General features: G+C 37.3%; 1 protein-coding gene across 1 annotated transcript; it reads right to left on the bottom strand.

The window, feature by feature from the left end:
* Window positions 1–10,948: 10,948 nt before the first annotated feature.
* On the bottom strand, window positions 10,949–12,821 carry LOC138888359 (uncharacterized). The gene is made up of 2 exons (XM_070170211.1): window positions 12,539–12,821; window positions 10,949–11,538 (listed from the first exon to the last, which is right to left on the bottom strand). Exons 1-2 carry the CDS (start codon window positions 12,819–12,821, stop codon window positions 10,949–10,951), a joined length of 873 nt encoding a protein of 290 aa, XP_070026312.1.
* Between the last annotated feature and the right edge of the window lie 458 nt (window positions 12,822–13,279).

Below are 13,279 nucleotides of genomic sequence, written 5' to 3'. Positions count from 1 at the left end.
CTTTAGAATGCAAAACTAACTCTAATTTATTAAAATAAATAATATTATATTGTAAAAATATTTTTTTAGTATTTTCAAGGATCATACTAAAATAAAAATGGGTTAAAAATATTATCTTTCTAAAACTACCTAATACCTGAATTAAACAGAAAAAATGAAACTATTTTTGAGTTTTAAATTTTATATTTTAAAACTAAAATTGAAGATAAAAATATCTATAAACTCAAATAAACATTAAAAATACTACGAATATAATCATTAAAAATCGCACTGGTAAAAAATTACGTGTTTATAGCTGCCTCTCTTTGGTTGGAAACTCAAAGAGTTTTTGAGCAAAGAAATAAGTAAGCGACGTAATTTATTTCTTACCCAATACTTGTTCAAAAGAAATTAAAAATGGGTAAAAAGATTGTGACCAAGCCTTGATATCTGAGCTGCTTGTATATCTTTGGCTATAAAGACCACGTGTAGTTCAAAGAGATCAATGGAATGATGAGTTCAAGAGTCGAGTGAGGTTCCATCGAGGCTCCGGTCCGCGGTCTCGTTATTACATCAAAATCTAAATCTAAAAGAACTAAACAAGCCTATCAGCTATGAGTTACAAGATTGCTATATATAAGTCTTTTTAAGTCTTCAAAGGTTCTTCATGCAGACTTTTAATTTGAACCTTGATGCCTACTAGCTGCAGGTGCTAGTTCATTCTTCTACGGCTTCTTCTGATGAAAATGTGGACTGCAGTGCTCGTGACTTCAACCATATCTTGAGCATCCACATCTTTTCTCCGCTTCTGCACTTTGGATTCACTTCTTTCATTTTCTTTTCTTTATTTTGGATTGAGACTTCTTTTGGTCATCTTGAAACCTATGCCTCGAGGTATAAACCTACTCAGACACCAAAACATACGAACGAACGACATTCTTCTACCCCAGTTTTCACTAGAAAAATTTCGTGAGTTATTTGTAACAAAACTCTATACTACTTCATTATTGAAAGCAATAAAAGATCGGGATTGATGTACCCTAGGAAAACATAATTCATTGGGATAATGTATCCTTCATTTAAGATCAACTCGATTAGGGAGTGGAGACCCTATATTTAACATAAAATCAACTAGGGGGTGGAGACCCTATGTCAGAAAAGAGACTAGGGAGTGGAGACCCTATGTCAAAAATAAACTAAACTAGGGATTGTAGACCCCATGTTGGAAAGGCGACTAGGGAGTGGAGACTATATGTCTAAAACAAAATCAACTAGGGGTTGGAGATCCTATATTGGAAAGGCGACTAGGGAGTGGAGACCCTATGTCTAAAATAAAGTCAATTAGGGATTGGAGACTCTATGTTGGAAAGACGACTAGGGAGTGAATACCCTATGTCTAAAATAAAGTCAACTAGGGATTGGAGACCCTATGTTGGAAAAAGCGAATAAGAAGTGGAAACCTTATGTCTAAAATAAAGTCAACTAGGGAATGTAGACCCTCTGTTGGAAAATCGACTAGGGAGTGGAGACCCTATGTCAAAAGTAAAGTCAACTAGGGAATGGAAACCCTATGTTAGAAAGAAAACTAGGGAGTGGAGACCCTATGTCTAAAACAAAATCAACTAGGGATTGGAGACCCTATATTGGAAAAGCGACTAGGGAGTGGAGACCCTATGTCTAAAATAAACTTCAACTAGGGCGTGAAGACCCTATGTTGGAAAAGCGACTAGGGAGTGGAGACCCTATATCTAAAATAATTTCAACTAGGAAATGGAGGCCCTATGTTGGAAAATGAGACTACGGAGTGGAGATCCTATGTCTAAAACGAACCAAGAAGGATTTTTGTTTTTTTATTGAGAAAAAAATCATTTTTTTTGAGAAAATCATTCTTTTAAACAAATTGACCCGATGCTTATTTTCTGAGGGAATGAACAAATGACCCTTTTTTTAAATTCGGGCTTTTTTAGTTATCCAAGGAGAAAATTCATCAGACTAGGTTTTCTTATCTTAGGAAAAAAGTCATCTAACTAAGACTTCGATCTTAGGAGAAAATTCATCAGACTAGGTGTTTCTTTTTGTTATCTTAGGAGAAGATTCATCAGACTAAGATTTCTATCCTAGGAGAAAGATTCATCAGACTAGGTTTTCTTATCTTAGGAGAAAAAGTCATCAGACTAAAACTTTGATCCTAGGAGAAAATTCATCAGACTAGGTTTTTTTTGTTATCTTAGGAGAAAGATTCATCAAACAAAGATTTCTATCCAAGGAGAAAGACTCATCGAACTAGGTTCTCTTGTCTTAGGAGAAAGATTCATTAGACTAAGATTTCTATATCTTAGGAGAAAGTTTCATCAGACTAAGATTTCTATCCTAGGAGAAAGATTCATCAAACTAAGATTTCATATCTTAGGAGAAAGATTCATCAGACTAAGATTTCTATCCTAGGAGAATATCAGACTAGGTTTTCTTATCTTAGAAGAAAGATTCATCAGACTAAGACTTTGATCTTAGGAGAAAGATTCATCAGACTAAGTTTTCTTATCTTAGGAGAAAGATTCATCAGACTAAGACGTCTATTAGGAGGAAAATCCATCAGACTAGGATGTATTACCCTAGGAGGAAAATGTGAGGAACAATGAGAAGATTTTATGCACACTAGCAAAACAAATAAAAGCAAAGATTTGAGAAACTTTCCTTTGTCAACTCTTCTCTTCTCTTCTTTTTCTTTTTTTTTAGAACCACTTTCCTTGTACTGCTTTGTTCCTGTTTCAAACAAAGAAAACTTGTTAGTTTTGAAACTGGTGATCGGTTTGTGGCCTTGAGTCTTGGGCAGCTTGGCTTTGTGATCATCCAGCCTTTGGAAGACCGACTGTATTGGTAGTTGGTTGCACTGCTGGAAGACTCTGTTGTTGTTTTTAAGGAACCTTTACTTTCTGTATCAACCCTGATTATTTCATTCCCAATGCCATTTGTATTTGTGGCTCAATCAGCCTTATCCCAGCTGAAGATCTTTGCTTAGGTGACCTTTTCTGATATCTTGAATGACTTTTTGCTTTTTGAGCAATTTGTTTATCAAAGAGAGTCGCAACTGGGTATGCGCCTTTTGCATGATGTGCACACTTCATAGTTTCTATTCATTACTACAGAGGATACATGATTAACCTTGAGGTTATCTTTGCTTGCGGCAAGTAGGATGACAAGAGTCTTTTGTGGGAGAGCCTTTGTATGAATCCTCAAGGCATGTTGACAATAACAACTGAGCGTGCTGACCAAATTTACTTGGTGCAACTGAAAAGCTAGTAGTAGATTTTGAAATTTTTTCTTGCTTGTTTTGACAAGGATGAACTCAGAGCAAAGGACATAATGATGCGAAGAAAAAATATTAACAGGAAATGCCCCTATCGGGAAGGAAAGAAGGAAGATATTTTTTTAGGGCAGCTAGCATTAATGATCATGACATGCATTTTGGACTTAGCGACCTTATCTTTCAAACCAATCTAACCTTAACTCTTGTCATTCCTTCGAGCTTTCAAACTGAGCATATATGTGCCAAATATTTGTACCAGATTCACGACTCATCTTCAACTAGTGGTGCCCCGAGGGATTTTCATCTATAAGTCACTCTTATTTATTTATATCTACTTACCATTGCCTTACAGTGCTCGTGAGGGTTTTCACTAGTAAAACTCATGCCGCACCCCCTTTTTCTCGCAAAATCGGGTTTCGACATTTCTGGGACAACTCCTTTTGAAAGGGTAGGGAATTGGAATTAAAAGAGTCACCACCTAACAGATTAAGGTGCGTTAGGTCACCTAGAGCAGAGAACTCATGTTACCAATTTACATCACCAGAGATCGGGTAAGGGCTCGAAAGTACCTTGAGGGAAAGGTGTTAGACACCCTTCAAGGTCCACAAAGGTGGGTCTCGACCGAACTTAACTTATGAATTAGTCTAATATAGAAGCGAGAGGAAGATTTAATAGGGATGGGGGTCCTAAATGTTTTAGCCTAAAGGATCACCCCGTGCAACATAAATAATACTTCGTAACTCCCTCAAGTTGGGGTGTTACTCATATTATTCAGCGGGCATAGACTATCATCTCCTGCTACCCGATTACTATCTTTAAGTTGTTACCTAAAGCGCTCTAATTGATTCTAGTCTGATTCCTATACGTGCACTATTCCTCCCTTACCTATGGACTTAGAGGTATTAGGAACTCTATTTGGGATAGTTCTAGACTAAACTAGGTTTCTCAAAAATGTAAAAGGACTAGGTGACAAACAAAACATGTTAGGACTTGCAAGTATAAAGCAAATATGGGCTCATGTTGACCTCTGCACATAAACAACAAATGCACACAATTAGTTAGCAGGTTTTGTTAATCTGCAGAATCCTATAGACATGATATCTATGTGAGAAAATAGGCGAGCAGTGTTATATAGAAGTAGTTTCATTAAGGCAGGTACTAGGACCTACTATTTGCCTACTGATTTTAATGAATATCATATGGGCACTTCAAACCATAATGAATCACATTTACAGATCTAAAATTGTTATTAAGTCCTATAGGCATATTGTCTAAGTGATGACAGAACCAATTGATAGAATCCTATAGGCATGCTTTCTAATATCAAACTGATTTAAATCCTATAGGCATGATATCTAGGATTTGAATCTTGTTTTAATCCTATAGGCATGGTCTCTAGGTTTGAAACTAGGTTTTTATCCTATAGGAATGGTATCTACTTCTAAATTGATTTAAATCCTATAGGCATGATTTCTAGATTCGAAACCAATTTTAGTCCGATAGATATGGTATCTACTGAGCAGTAATACGGTCAAAAATTATGCAGATTACCAGAAAATCGATCAAATCAAACATCGAGGTCCTATAACCATGATTGCTAATGCACATTTGTTGGATTGATAGATCCTATGAGTAGGATTTCTAATGTACATTTTAATGCCAACCCTATAGGCAGGACTTCTAATATGCAAACACAGAATTAACACCATCAATGAAAATCTTATAGGCAGGATTTCTAAGCACAATATAGAACTCATACAGTTTTTACCAAATGAACATAATTGACAACATAACTAAATCCTATAGGCAGGATTTCTACCCAGTTTAGCAAAAGGAAATAAGAAAACCCCCCAGCTTTACTAGATATACCCAAATCCATTATTACAAACCACAATAGCAAATGAATTACATAATAGTAATGAGACACTATAGAGAGCCTTCATTAGTCCCAATAAACCTAGGAACCAAGCCTTCCAACCATAACAAATTTGAGGCACAACATAGTGATCCATTTATAGCACATTAGAACCAGGTTTCTAGTATGTCAAAGTTCCCAAGGGCCTCAGGGACCCAGGAAAATGCTCACACCAGAATCATACATTTAGAAGATAGCTCATAAGAGATTGGAAAACCAATCTCCAATGTGTCAGAGTTTACATGAGTCTCATGTAGACCCTGAACAATGCTCACACTGGAGTGGTTAAGAACCTAAGGGACTAAGAGTGGGCCCTTCAAAATTAGTACATAAAAAAGAGGTAGAGGCAGGTTTTAAAATAGTTTGATTTCAGAAGAAACAATATTTAGAACACAGAGTTGCAAACAGAACTGCACCAAACAAGGTTATGCTCAATCACATAGTTCAAGTAAGTTAAAAGTCTGGTTAAGCTATATATTCATGCTAGTACCTAGCACAATCATTGTTTAATCACAGAAGCAATTAGGCAAAATAGTTAAGTTGGCCAGACCCATGAATTAAGTAACCATACGAAAATCCATAAAGTTAGGATTAATGAACCAATTTCATGCTAATAGTATTATAGGGATACTAAGTTCAGAATAAGTGTAAGATTAACAAATAGTGCATGAAACAATTTTAGACATTAGGCTAACTTATAAGAGGATTCATATTATTTAAAATAGCTTAATCCTAAGTTAACAGTGTCACTCATAGGACTAAATGAGATCATAGAATCACATAAAAATGACAGAATCATACTTGGAATTAAAACATGATAGTCGAGCAAAGCATAGATAATGAAATTACAAAGGATTAGGGCATACCAGTTAAGTCTATTCAAGTAAATATGCCACAACAGTTAAGTTTCAGAATAACTTGGCCTTGACTTTCAACTGGCCAAAACCAGAGTTAATTAGCACAAAATCAGAATAAGAGAGCTTAAGTTTTTAGTGAGAGTATGAGAGTTCGTGTCTGTCCCCAAAAGGGAAAAGGAGAAAAGATTTAAATAGTACTCAATTAGGCAGACAAATAAGGGAATAAATCAAACATACACAAATAAGGAATGAAAATAATTCAAGAATCAATTTGAAGTCGAGTTCAATCAATTGGCAGGACATGACAACGTGTAATCAGGCAAGTACTACTTAGACTAAGGTAGGTATTATACAGAATCAATCAACAGTCAAATGCCGGATCAACTAAGGTAAGGAAATAATGGGAACATGGTAAGTCGAGCAAAATAAGGAAGCATCAGTACCATACAAGAAAGGAAAGATTAAAATCCCAGTAAAAGATTTCAAAACCCTAATTTTTGGGTAAACCATAAAATCAGTGAAGTAAAATAAGGTAGACAAGAGAATATTCAAAAGGCAAATCATACAATCAACACAATATAACATAATGAACCTAGACAAGAGTTTTAAAAGATAATAGAATCAATTAAGATTTGAAAAAAAACCCCTAATTTTAAGTAAACACAAAATGATAGAGCAATAAAGGCAAATGATCGTTTGTTTTAATAAAAGAACATAGATAGAGAGTTATTAACAAATACATAAGACTTGAACCAAATCTGGTTCGATTAAAGAAGGTTAAAACCCTAGTTTAGGTAAGTAAAAGATTTAACGGAAAATAGGCAGATTTATGAGTAACAAAGTGAATATAGAAGAAAAACAACGGAAGATATGAAAATATTTGCACTCACATAGGAAAGCTAAGGAACATAGATGGAAAGAAGCAAAGATCTAAACCAGATTTGGTTCACAATAGGAGAGATCTGCTTGCCATGTTAGGCAAGTAATTATGTAACACCATAAATGAGTAGCCAGTAGCGAGAAAGGCTCAATAAGGTAAGGAAATCATTGATTGATTCCATTTTGGGTAGGAATTGGAGGGGGCAACAAGTGACGGCGCTAGGGTTTTGAGAGGAAGAAGATGAAGGAGAGGGATTGTATAGAGATGACGGGTTGGGGTAAAGTGATTCAGGGTTTAGGCGGATGGGTATAATTAAAGGGGTGAGGGTGTTGTGAGCCGTTGATCTTTAGAGATCAACGGCTGTGATTTTAAAAGGAATTAAGTCAGTTTTTTAAACGGATATGGGTTTGGGTTTATGGGTATTGGGCTGGGTAATTGGTAGTGTATATGTCCGAAATTAATTAAGAAAAAAGGCTAGATTTTAAATACACAATTAAATCAAAAAATAATTTATAAAAAATAATTAATAAATAACAAAAATATCAATTATGCATGAAAATGATTTAAAATAATTACTTAACATTACAAAAATATTAAAATTCGTTTATATGTAAATAATGTAATTATGCATATATATGAGCTATTATTGTAAAATATGTAATTTTAGCCTAAGGATGCAAAATAAATATATATAAAAAAATTTAAAGCTTAATATGGATATAATGATGAAAAATTAGATAATAAATTATTATAAAATTATTTGTGATGCAATTAATAATTATTTATATAAAAAATGCAGGAATAAATTAATTAGAAGCTTTTGAAAATTATAGAAAAATACTTGGTGATGCTCATGCACTATTTTGAAGGTATATATGTATTTTTGAAATATGTGAGGGAAAATTGGATATCAACAGCTGCCCCTCTTTACCTAGGAAGGATGAAAGAGTTGTCGGGTAAAGAAATGATGGTCGATTTTGACCGAGTGGGGTATTTTGAAAAATATAGGCCGCACCTTGGTCTCTGAGCTTCCAACATATCCCTGATTTTACAAGAATCAGGCCGTGTGTAGTTATGGACCCAACGATGAATAAAATCGATGGAAGTGTTATAGGAATAATCGTATGTTTTGGAAAGGGTTCTTTTGGGAAGGATAGTATCAGATGGGTTTATGCGGAGTTATGAATGTAAATATGAAGCATAACAGATGTATCACATAGCAGATATCTGAACAGTCATAGAGTAAAGGTGAGTAATTGATGGGGATTCGGTTACGTCCGGAAATAATGACCGGGTATGAATGGTATGAGCAGAAACCAGAGCGAAGGTTACTCTTATTTAAAGAACGGTTAACTTCTAAATTACCTGCAAAACATAAAACACGATGCGTGCAAATATATATGGATTATTGCGAGAATTTAAACATGATGCAAATTTTATTTGGACCATGAAGTTTGTCTTTGGATATTGGGGATGACATCGTTAGACCATGACGTCCTGGGCCATGAATCATGATATAAAGGATTCGTAGGCCATGAGATGACGTTCTCGGGCCATGAGAATGGTGCCTCCGAGTCATGATGCCTTTGAATAATGATGTGCGATATTAAGAGATCCTCAGGCCATGACACGATGTCTTCAGGCTATAGGGATTATGCCTTTGGACTATGACGCCTTCGGACAGAGATATGGTGATGCATATGAGCAAAAAAATGACAGAGCTTAGTCTTGTATAAGATCGGGACAAAGCTTAGCTCTAAAAGAAGATGGTACTAAGTTTCAAATAGGGTAATGTCCGATCATCGGACAACGAAGGGCAGAGCTTAGCCTTATGCAATTGGGAGGCAGGGCTTAGCCTCATGCAAAAAGAAGACAATGCTTAGCCTTATGCAAATAGGGAGGCAGGGCTTAGCCTCATGCAAGATTTGAGACAAGGCTTAGTCTTATGCAAAGAGAAGGCAATGCTTAGCCTTATGCAAATAAAGAGGCAGGGCTGAACCTCATACAAAGAGAAGGCAACGCTTATACTTATGCGAATATAGAGGCAGGGCTGAGCCTTATACAAGATTTGAGAAATGGCTTAGTCTCATGCAAAGAGAAGGCAATGCTTAGCCTCATGCAAGATTTGAGACATGGCTTAGTCTCATGCAAAGAGATGGCAACACTTAGCCTTATGCAAATAAGGAGGCAGGGCTTAGCCTCATGCAAGATTTGAGACAGGGCTTAGTCTCATGCAAAGAGAAGGAAACGCTTAGCCATATGCAAATATGGAGGCAGGGCTTCGTCTCATGCAAGATTTGAGACAGGGCTTAGTCTCATGCAAAGAGAAATCAATGCTTAGCCTTATGCAAATAGGGAGGCAGGGCTTAGCCTCATGCAAAAGGAGGAGACAATACTTAGTCTCATGCAAAGAGAAGGCAATGCTTAGCCTTATGCAAATAGGGAGGTAGGTCTTAGCCTCATGCAAGATTTGAGACAGGGATTAGTCTCATACAAAGAAAAGGCAACACTTAGCCTTATGCAAATATGGAGGCAGGGCTTAGCCTCATGCAAGATTTGAGACAGGGCTTAATCTTATGCAAAGAGAAGGCAATGCTTAGCCTTATACAAATAGGGAGGCAGGGCTTAGCCTCACGCAAAAGAAGGAGACAGTGCTTAGTCTCATGTAAAGAGAAGGTAATGCTTAGCCTTATGCAAATAGGGAGGCAGAGTTTAGCCTCATGCAAGATTTGAGACAGGGCTCAGTCTCATGCAAAGAGAAGGCAATGCTTAGCCTTATGCAAATAGGGATGCAGGGCTTAGCCTCATGTAAGATTTGAGATAGGGCTTAGTCTCATGCAAAGAGAAGGCAATGCTTAGCCTTATGCAAATAGAGAGGTAGGGCTTAGCCTCATGCAAGATTTGAGACAGGGTTTAGTCTCATGCAAAGAGAAGGCAATGCTTATCCTTATGCAAATAGGGAGGTAGGGCTTAGCCTCATGTAAGATTTGAGACATGGCTTAGTCTCATGCCATGGAAGGCAATGCTTAAGCTTACGCAAATAGGTAGGCAGGGCTTAGCCTCATGCAAGATTTGAGACAGAGCTTAGTCTCATGCTAAGAGAAGGCAATGCTTAGCATTATGCAAACAGGGAGGCAGGGCTTAGCCTCATGTAAGATTTTATGACCATGCTTTGTCTCATGCAATGGACAAATAGCAAATAGGAGCAGAATGTTTCTTAGCTTGAGATATATTGCGCTTGGCGGTTTGGTTGTTATGAAGGCAATGATTTTAAGGCACACGTACTTGCGGTTATTCCTTGTCCTTGCATTCAAAGAAAAATCTTGAGTTTCGCGGGGAAGGTTGGTTCGTGCCTTTGTCTGCTTGTTTTGCTTTGCTTTGCTCTAGAGATCCTGTTTGAATTACCATGGGTAACACCTGACTGCCATAGAAATAAAGTTTTCTAAAAATATGCGCTTATTTTATGAAATAGAGTCATTTTAGAAAACATAGTGGTATATAATATCTAGTAAATTAGATGAACTAATGACTGCGACACTTTTAGAGATATTGCGCCTTTCTTTGCGTTAGAATTTTGAGGGTCCTCCTCAAAATTCTGCCCCAGTTTAGTAATTGATCATTCAGTCGTTCTGCATGTAACGAAATTTGTTGGATCTACTCTGGAATTTTGAGAATCCTTCTCAATATTTTACCCCAGTTACTCTACCGATTTTCTATTTGTCTTACATATGATGACATCGGCTAGACTTGCTCCGAATTTTGAGGGTCCCCCTCAAAATTCTGCTCCAATTTTTGGTTCTGGGAAAAATGAAGATTTTATTAAGATGTGACTGAACCCACAGGGCTGCCTATGTATCTCCTCTTAAATGGGAATTAGGTCAAGCATAGTTCAGTTACATCAGATGAAGAAATGTAAACAATCTAAACATAGTATCTCTTGACTGCGTCTGAATTGATAGGTTTTGGCCAAACTTCTTCGTCCATTTCTGCAAGTATGAGTGCTCCTCCTATTAGTACCCTGTGAACCATGAAGGGCCCTTGCCAATTAGGTGAAAATTTTCCTTTGGATTCATATTGATGCAGGAAGATTCGCTCAACACCATTTGCCCCGGTGTGAATTGTCTTGGTTTGACCCTTTTGTTGAAAGCTCTATACATTATGTTATGATAAAGCTGACCATGGCACACTGCATTCATCCTTTTTCCATCTATGAGGGCTAATTGCTCATAGTGACTCTTTATCCATTCCACATCACTGAGTTTGTCTTCTTGTATGATCCTTAAAGAAGGAATTTCTATCTCGGCGGGAATGACAACTTTGGTACCGTAAACCAGCAAATAGGGAGTTGCCCCAGTTGATGTGCGGACTGTGGTACGGTATCCCAATAAGGCGAATGGTAACTTCTCGTACCATTGCTTGTTATTTTCTACCATTTTCCTTAGCATCTTCTTGATGTTCTTGTTGGAAGCTTCCATAGCTCCGTTCATTTGAGGCCTGTATGCTGTAGAATTGTTTTTCTTGATTTTGAAAGATTCACACATGGCTTTTATTATATCACTGTTGAGATTGGCGGCATTGTCTATGATGATGGACTCGGGAACTGAATCGACAAATAATACGATCCTTGACAAAATCTGCGACGTCTTTCCTGGTTACAGCTTTGTAAGATGCAACCTCTACCCATTTTGTGAAGTAATCGATGGCCACTAAAATGAACCTGTGCCTGTTTGAAGTAGTGGGTTCGATTGGAAAATTGAAATCTATTCCCCAGGCAGCAAAAGGCCAAGGTGCACTTGTTGTATTAAGTTCGTTTAGTGGCACTCGTATCATATCTGTATGTATCTGGCATTGGTGACATTTCTTGACGTACCAGATACAATTTGTTTCCATAGTCATCCGAAAGTATTTGGCCCTAAGTATCTTTTGTCTAGAACAAAACCGTTCATATGTGAGCCGTAGGTCCCGACATGTATTTCCTCGAGCAATTTGGAAGTTCTTTTGGCATCAACACACCTTAATAGTCCCAGATCAAGTGTTCTCCTATACAGAATTTCTCCGTTTTGGAAGAAATGATTGGACAACCTACGTAGTGTGCATTTCTGAGTATGATTCGCATGCTCTGGGTAGTCTCCTTTCGCCAAGTATTCCTTGATGTTGTGGAACCATGGATTTCCATCCGTTTATTCTTCAACATGAGCACAATAAGCTGGCTGACTGTGGATCCTAACTGGGATGGGATAGATTAAATTCTTGTCCGAATGTTGTATCATAGAAGACAGAGTAGCTAGTGCATCTGCAAACTCTTTCTAGATTCTCGGAATATGTTTGAATTCTATTTTTGTCAACCTCTTTATCAGTTTGCACATGGTACAAGTATTGTAGTATCTTAGTGTTTTTCATAGCCCATTCTCCTTGAACTTGATGTACCAGAAGATCCAAATTACCAATTACCAGCAACTCTTATATATTCACATCGATTGCCAAATTGAGTCCCATGATGCAAGCCTCGTATTCTGCCATATTGTTGGTGCATGGAAACCTAAGTTTTGCGGATATTAGATAATGTTGAAGTGTATCTAACACCAAGAATGCTCCAATACCCACTCCTTTAAAGTTTGCAGCTTCGTCGAAAAACATTCTCCAACCGTCGTAGGCTCCAACAATTTCCTCTCCTATGAATGACACTTTTTCATCAGGAAAATATGTTTTGAGTGATTCATATTCTCCTCCTACAGGATTTTCAGCAAGAAGGTCTACCAACGTTTGTCTTTTGGCGGCCTTCTGAGTTACATAGATGATATCGAACTCACTCAGCAATATTTGCCACTTGGCCAACTTCCCAGTAGGCATAGGCTTCTGAAAGATGTACTTCAGAGGATCCATCCTTGATATGAGGTATGTATTATAGGCACAGAAATAATACCTCAATTTCCGAGTTGCCCATGTCAAAGCACATCAAATTTGTTCTAGTAGAGAGTACCATGCTTCATAAGGTGTGAACTTCTTACTCAAGTAATATATGGCTTGCTCCTTTTTTCATGTCTCGTCATGTTATCCTAAAACATAACCGAAAGTCCCATCTAGTACAGACAAATAGAGTAGCAAAGGTCTCCCAGGTTCCGAGGGGACTAGGACTAGCGGTGTGGACATGTATTCCTTGATTTTGTCAAAAGCCCTTTGACACTCTTCAGTCTAACTGGTTTCAACATCCTTCTTCAATATTTTGAAGATGGGTTCACATATTACTGTGGACTGTGCTATGAAGCGGCTGATGTAATTGAGGCATCCCAGGAAGCTCATCACGTCCTTCTTGCCCTTTGGTGGTGGTAACTCTTGGATAG

This window comes from Nicotiana sylvestris, chromosome 3 (assembly GCF_000393655.2).
Source record: "Nicotiana sylvestris chromosome 3, ASM39365v2, whole genome shotgun sequence".
NCBI lineage: Eukaryota > Viridiplantae > Streptophyta > Magnoliopsida > Solanales > Solanaceae > Nicotiana > Nicotiana sylvestris.
Note: the sequence above shows the minus strand (reverse complement) of the source record. Positions and strands in the feature narration are given on the sequence as shown.